A 7,579-nucleotide genomic window follows, 5' to 3' on the forward strand; every position below is an offset into this window, starting at 1 on the left:
CCGGCCCCTCTGCCGGCCTCGCCGGGCGCTCCTGCCGGGCTTGGGACGTTTCCTGGACAAAACGTAACCCAGTGTGCCTGGAATCGGGGTCCCTGCTCCCCACGACACGGGAGAGCCGTGGAGACTCGGGAGCCCGCCTCCAGGCCGCGCTGTGATTGTCACTGGGACGGCCCCGCGGGGCAGGTGTGAGGGGCTGTGTCCCCCGGGAGCCCCGGCTTCCCGTCGGTGCCTCCGCCTCCCCGGGCTGTGACGGAGGACGAGCGGGACGCCCGGCAAGGAAGCTGAGCGCCTCGAGCGCCTGGTGCCGCGCGGGTCGGGTCCAGTCGGGGGCAGACGCCTCCCCGGGGGGCTCCGCGCCCGGGCTTCCCGGGAACGGCCGCCCTCGCTGGGGCGTGAACTCCAGCCGCAGCCCCGCGCGGGCTCCGGCGCCTGGCTCGCCCGCCGCGGCCCTGGTCCCATCGAGGCAGAGCCCGCTGCGAACGTCCCGAGGTCTTGAAGCGCCAGTCGCGCACTTGCTGAAGCTTTGGTGCACGAAGTGCAGTTTCCCGTTTGGTGCCGCCGCTGGTGGGGATGGATTCACACACGCGCGCGCACGCCCGGCCCATAACTGACGGCCGTGCGCTGCGGGCACGCCCGGGGCTCGGAGGCCGCGTCGCGACAGCGTGACCCCGGTGGTCGGGGGAAGGCGGGGGCCCCCAGGCGGGACGTGGTGCCCGGGTCTAGAGTTCAGCGCACAGCGGCCTCGGGGCTGTGTTTTTAAATCCTGCGAGTCCTCGCGTTTATGTTAAAAGCCTAGGAGTTCGCCCCTTGGCCGTGTGGGGGCGGCGATCCTCGTCACACACAGCACCTTCTCCTCCTCCGGTGGCCGTCACCAAGTTAGGGTTTGCCTTTGGGGCCAGAGTCCCCCCTGTGCTATGTTCTGTCGAAGCGCAGGTGTTTCCTTCGCGTGCTCGGTAGCCATTGTCCCCCTTTTCGCGAAGACACGGCCCCTGGCCTCCGGGCCAGCGTTTAGCAGTGCTGCCTGGCCGAGGACGCCGGCAGGCCTGCAGGCCACGGTGAGACGCCGGGCTTTCGAGGGAGCGAACACGCAGCTCTCTGCTCCTTCGGCACTGCTCCGCATTTTCCGGGGAAAGACCTTGCTTTCTGGTCCTAGGAACTTGACGTTCCTTGGCGCTTGAAGTGAATGAGAAGTCGGGGAGTTGGTGCGTCCTGTAACGTGTGTCCTGGTAACCTTTTCATCCTTCTTTTGGTGCCATGGGCTCAAGGTCATCCCTAGTTCCTCCGCGCCTTCAGATAACCAGCCTTTGGGGGCCGTTTCTTATTGCCACACGTGGGCCGCTGGTACCAACTGATGCCCGCGACTAACCGGTCTGTTCATTCTGAGGAGCAGGTGTGCCGCCTTCCTCAGCTGCCAGGTGATGGTCCCTCATCCTCAAAATCAAGTGGGAGAATCTCTCATGTAATTTGGGGCAAAAGGACACCCGTCAGTTGTCAACTCGCTGTTAGGTGGACAGACGAGAAAGGTTGACATGCTCTGACCAGATTCCCGGCTAGGTTTTAAGAAGCAATTATCTTAGAAAATTGAGGTTGCTGGAGCCCAAAGTACATCCTGGTCGTTGTGTCTGCCAGCTGATGTTTTTCAAGCAATAAGTGGCCTGTAATCAGTTACCGGACTCCCCGTGCTCTGAAGCCAGGGGTGCATATAATGGGAGAGACTCGCCTGACTCGTGGGTCAGTTTCCAAGGATCCGGAAAGGCGCTTCCTCAGCCTGGTGTCCTGGAACGACTCCGCTGTGTCCTGTGTGTGCCGTTCTCGCTAGTCAGGTGGTACTTGAGGACACCAGCAAACACTTCTGAATATTAACAGGGTTAAGTAGAGAAGGCGCCGGTGCCACTGCCATCTGCAGACAGTGTTCCCATCCTGAGCTGAGAAGCCCGGTGCTTGCAAGTTGGGAATTCCTGCGTTACCTGGCATCCCAGCAGGTACTTGGTACCTTTCCCCTTTCTTAGGGTTGAGATTTTGAATTTCGTCAGCAGCATTTACAGGAATGTTGTTCTGCCTCAATAGAGCAAAAATAAAGGGCTTTTTCTGTGAGAGCATTTTTCTAATTTCGTTTATTAATAGGCAGGGTCATGTCAGGCATTTTATTAACATAGTGATTTAAAAAACTGGAAAGGTTAAGAACTGCTGAGGATCTCTTGCATCAAAGTCTGTTCTCTTCTCAGCTTCATCAACTCCTTTTTGTCTGACTTACAAGATGATGACTTCTGAGAATGTCAGTGCTTGATGTTTGGTGTATTAATGCCTTGCTGATTTATATCTTAGAGGGGAGTTTTTTTCCTCCTTCTCTCTACTTTCCTCTAAAAGCAGCATCACCAAGTGTTGGAGTGAGTTCTTTCGTTCTCCAGGCCAGCGTAGCACCTGCTTTCCTGTGTGGCTGGTTTAGACCCTAGGGCACTTTCTTCTTTTAGTAATTTCCTCTTGTCTGTTAGAAATGGAGGCGTTTTCCCTTTTTTCACTTTGACTTAGTCTTTTCTGTCTTGCTCCCAGCATGTGTCACAGAAAATACATGTTTTTCTTTCCTTCCACCACCGTTAATTGAGCTGGGGATGGGGAGTTACCTCCCCCTTTTCTTGGCATTCAGGTGCTGCCCAGAGTCTGTATTGACCGACCCCCCCCACCCCCCCATCTTAGAGGCCTAGAGAGATAACCCTGCCGGCTGGAAGTCTGCTTTCTGGTTCTCATGGGCACTTTTCTGGCTCTCTTACAGTATAGCATAAGCACTGTCACCTGCGAAGGGAGCCCCTCAAGGATCCAGACGCACTCCTGGGCATGTGGCGGGCACTGAGCCGGGCAGAAGGCGGCCACGCTCGGAAAAAGGCCAGTGGTGGAGTTTTCTTTTTCCTTTCAGCTGTGGTTTTGTGGTGTTTCCCAACCCCCAAAGAAAAGAGGCTTCTCCAGAGCTCTGCTCAGCACCCGCTTCCTCCTGTTCACACTTCTTCCTGCCGGCCGCTCCCCTGACTGTCAGAGCACTGCCAGGTGTCACGTCCCGAGCACATCCGAGCCCCACTAACTAGCGTGTATGTCTCATCCTTCATCCTCCGTGCGCTCCGCTGGGTCTTCCCCTCTGAGCCAAGTTTTAAATAGATGATGTTTCTGCCTAGTGGGGTGAAAGAAAGGGGAGCAGGAGCGGCGGGAGGGGGCAGAAGACTAGACGACCAGAGAAGGCGTTCAGGAAAGAGGGACAAGAATTTTCTAGGAAGGGAGTGAGAAGGTCTTGGATTGGATTAAAGGCCTGACCAAGAACCCAGAGTTGGGTGAAAACCCAGATGAACGGATTAGGTCTGTCCTTATTTCACCTTGGGAAAAGGACCTAGAGAAACGGCATTTCTTAAGAAAAATGTATTTAGAAAGCTAACTCCATACCACCCACTTGGGAGCGATCCCCTTTGGCTGACTCCATAGATCGAATCTTAGTGTAATCTAATTGTTCCTTTCCAAACAAAAAACGACGTGAGGTATGCCTGTGTCTCTTGTGCTTTCCTGCCTTAATCATCTCCAAGTACGTTACTCAGCTGTTCTTTCTAGTGCTTTCTAAAGAAATTATGTTAGACACCAGTCAGCAAAACTGGAAGTCCCCCAACGCACACTAAAATAAATACAAGTCCTTTTTTCTTTATGGATTCCCTTCGTTGTATTCCTCCTAGAAATGTGGTGTCGTCCCTGAGAAGAGAAGTGTAAATGGGGTTTTTACTGCTGGCACTAGGAGCGACTGTTGACTAGATTTAAGTACATCAGAGAACTTGGGGTGTTTTCTCGCTTTTCCTTCTGTGCAGAGCTCACCCTCACCCGCACCCCCTATCACCCCTGTAAACAGCCCTTCCCGTGGCTTTTCAGTACACTGACGTTTTCTGGTGGGAGAGCCTCCTGTGGGGCTGATATCCCGCTAACTCCAGTGGGTGTCTGTGTAGACAGGATAAATTGGGTTAAATAAAATAATGATTGATATTTTCCCTCTTCTATTCCCCTATTACCTTCTGCCAGTGAGTTCTTTGTCTTTGAATTTTTGGGGTTTCCAGACCAGAATTGATCATCTATATGGTCACTGGTTTTGAAACTCTGGGAGCTGTAGAGAAGAAAATCCATTCTGTTTTTTAAATTGTCTGTAGTTAGTGCTGATGATATTCTTTGCAGATTTTCTTTCCCTTTAAGACTTTTGAGCAGAGAGCCGTGTTACTTGAACTTTCAAGCTGCTTCTTTCCAGTGTGGAGGAAATAAACTTTCAGAGAAAATCCGTCCTCCAGGCTGTTGGTGTAGGCACAGACTCCTGGCTGACTTTGGTTTGAGAGCCCCGCCTGGATCTTAAACTTGTGGTGATCACGCGTTCTTACCACCCCTGACAGCCCCCATGGTGCGTGAGGCACAATGATGAGTGGAAATTGGGGTGTGATCTTTGAAGGTCACTGGACAACATTAAAGCACCCCCAGCTACTGTGGTCATTTCCTGGCACTGATAAGGAAAAACGTGTTCACACTAAGCTTTTCTCTAAAAAAGGAGGCTTGACGTTCTCAGGTTGACTGGCAGGCCCTGTGTGCAGTTTGCCTGGTCTTCATGCTGGAATGACTCTCCTCGTTGGTACCAGTGTGCCCTGAAGGGAAGCGCGTGGCTTCTGTCCCCTCTGTGAGCCTCTGTTACCCTGCAGCTGCGACAGTCTGCTTTCACTGGAAAGGTGATTGTTCGGCTCTGTTTAAGCTGTAGTGTCTCAAGTTTCAAACCCTTCTCAGAAAGAGTCATTTATCCCCCTCTATCTCTTTTACACTGTATCATTCAAGATTCTGACCATCTTGATCTCGTGTTAGTTTGTCCCTGTGGTAATAATCTAAAACCTGTGCTCTTGGCAGGGACATTAAAACCCATTCTGTCGTGGTCCATACAGAAATCATTGAAATGGCACCTTAGAAGAAACCCGTGTGGCTCAGGTAGTTTATGAATTTGCCTGACATCATTCTGAATGATGTCTGGTAAGGCACCCCAGAATTGGTTGACTGTGTCCAGGGAAGCCAAGCTTGGGTGGGCAGTGACATTCTAAGCCGACTTGGAACCATAAAGTTAGCATCTGTTATCACACTAAGTGTCTGAAGTCACAGGGAGTGTGGATACCCTTACAAGTGCTCTTTCTCCCTTGGTTGGGCTTCACACATTGGTATCCAAGAAGTCTTCCTAAATTACGTCTGACTCATCTGCGTTTTCGTTCTGAAAGTTGACGCCGATATCTTTGGGTTGTAGACACGTACTGTTTCTTCTGCTATAAATGGGTTCTGTAGACTTATCAGACTCTGAATGAGCTGGACTAACCCTAAGAATTAGAGTGGGGTTCAGTATCGTTAGAGATGATTCTGCAGGTTTCAGGTGTTTACTGTGGTTTTGTCACTTAGTAAATGCTTTAGAAAGAATATGGCTTCTTTTGCAGTCATCTTGCAAAAATCCTTTCCTGAGTGAAATGATAGGTGTCATCAGATTGTACCAAAAACCGCAGCTTTAAAATAAGGGTGTAATAAGAATGAGTTAAGTAAGTAAGATACCAGGACATAAAACTAAAATGCAAAAATCAATAGCTCTTACATACACAAACAATAAAAGGTTAGAGGACACAATGGAGGTATTAAAAAAAGGGTTTACAATAGCAACCAGAAATATTAAGCACTTAGGGATAAAATTAATAGGAAATGTACAAGAACCTATCATAGACCAGTTAGACAAGTTGATTGTCAAGTTCATAGACTAACAAGCGTGGAGGAACAGCTCCAGAAACTGAGAAAGGAAGTCTATGAGGAGGGGCAAGTTCTACCATTAAACATCATATAAACCCTCTATAATTAAATCAAACAGCATGGCAGTGGCACACAAGTAGACAAGTAGAACTGTGGGATAGAATAGAAAGTCCAGAAACAGTTACAGGTGTCTATGGAAATTAGTAATCCAGATAAAGGTGGCATCTCAAATCATTGGGATAAAGACGGGCTTTTTTAAAAAGCTGCTGGGACACCTGGGTAGCCACTTGGAATTAAATCAGTGTCTTACACCATACCAAAAAAAGTAAGCTCCAAATGGATTAAGAATCTAAATATTAAAAAATAATAATAAAACCATGCAAGTTCTAGAAGAAAATAAGGGTGAATTTTTTTCTTTTGCTTTGGCATATAGAAAAGCTTTCTAACTATGACTCAAAATCCAGAGGCAATAAAAGAAAAGGTTGATAAATTTGGCTACATAAAACATTTTTAATTTGCATGACAAAAAATACCATGTAAAAAGTCAAAAGACAGCTGACAAAGTGGGAGAAATTTTTCACAGCATATACTAGAGAAAAGGATAATATCCTTAATATATAAGAGCTCTTAATAATAGAGACAAAGGACCAGAACTCCAAGAGAAAAACGGCGGGGAAACATGGACAATTTACCCCGTCCCCCTAGAAAGGATGTGAGAATGACACCGGAACGTACAAAAGAAGTTTAAAGTCACTCATGATTAGAGAAATACCAGTTAAAACAACACTGAGACACCATTTCTCATCCACCAGACTGGCCAAAAGTTTCAAGTACGAGAACACACTCTGTTAGTGAGATTGTTAACATGGTTGGTGGGGGTGCAGGATGGGGCAGTCCTGCAGGGACATGGGGCCACCTGACAACACTGCCTTGCCCTTTTGACCCGGCAACTCCACTTCTGGGAACCTAAGCTGAAAATACACCTTCAACAATATAACAATACACACCCACAATATTAGTTATTGCAACATTGTTTATAAAAGCAAAATGTTGAAATTGATCTAACTGCCCATTCATAGGAGAGTGGCTGAATAAAGCATATGCATCTATACAGAGGTGTATTACACAGCTAAAAAAGAATAAGGAATCTGAGAACTGGTGTAGAATGAATTCCAGGATATACTGTTAACTGAAAGAAAGCTAAGTGCGAAAGTAGTTATATACTTTTCATGTAAACGAGGGTGTAAGAAAGTACACGTGTGTCTGCTCATTTATGCAGAAGAAACGGGAAAGATAAACCAGAAGTAGATTGGTTCCTTACATGGAGTGGTGGGGAAAGGGTGAAAAGGAGTTAATAGGGGGCAGATGCCTTTTTGTATCACGTTGAGAGTCATAGCCATGTTTTACATGCCCACCCAGTGGAGGGGCCCAAAACGGAATGCAAGTAGTGACAAACCTAACTGTATCACAAATGAATACATAACTGCTGTCAGGTGTTGGGGGAGAAAAGAACTAACCTAAGGAACTTTGCAAGATAGTATCTTGACTGCATATTGTAAGACTAAAGTCAGAAAGAACTATACACAATATATGTTTTTCATAAGAGTATGGGTTAATCATTCTGTAATTAGTTTATTTGTATAATAATATTGAACAAATAAGTAAATTTATTATAGATAACGAGCCAGTTTTATCGCTGTCAGGGAAAGAATTACCGTATTTGCCGGCGTATAAGACGATTTTTTGGCCCTGAAAAATATGCCTCCAAGTGGGGGGTCGTCTTATACGCCAGGTACACTTCAGATAG

At 47.9% G+C, this 7,579-nt stretch overlaps 1 protein-coding gene across 1 annotated transcript in view; it reads left to right on the plus strand.

The window, feature by feature from the left end:
• Positions 1-1,351: 1,351 nt before the first annotated feature.
• IPO9 (importin 9) overlaps positions 1,352-7,579 on the plus strand; it is a 34,286-nt gene continuing 28,058 nt past the window's right edge. The window contains exons 1-2 of the mRNA XM_019638001.1: positions 1,352-1,415; positions 2,782-2,880. Of these exons, the coding sequence (XP_019493546.1) occupies positions 1,352-1,415; positions 2,782-2,880 (163 nt within the window). The remainder of the gene's footprint in view (positions 1,416-2,781; positions 2,881-7,579) is intronic.

Source organism: Hipposideros armiger, unplaced genomic scaffold (genome assembly GCF_001890085.2).
Source record: "Hipposideros armiger isolate ML-2016 unplaced genomic scaffold, ASM189008v1 scaffold_37, whole genome shotgun sequence".
Lineage (NCBI taxonomy): Eukaryota > Metazoa > Chordata > Mammalia > Chiroptera > Hipposideridae > Hipposideros > Hipposideros armiger.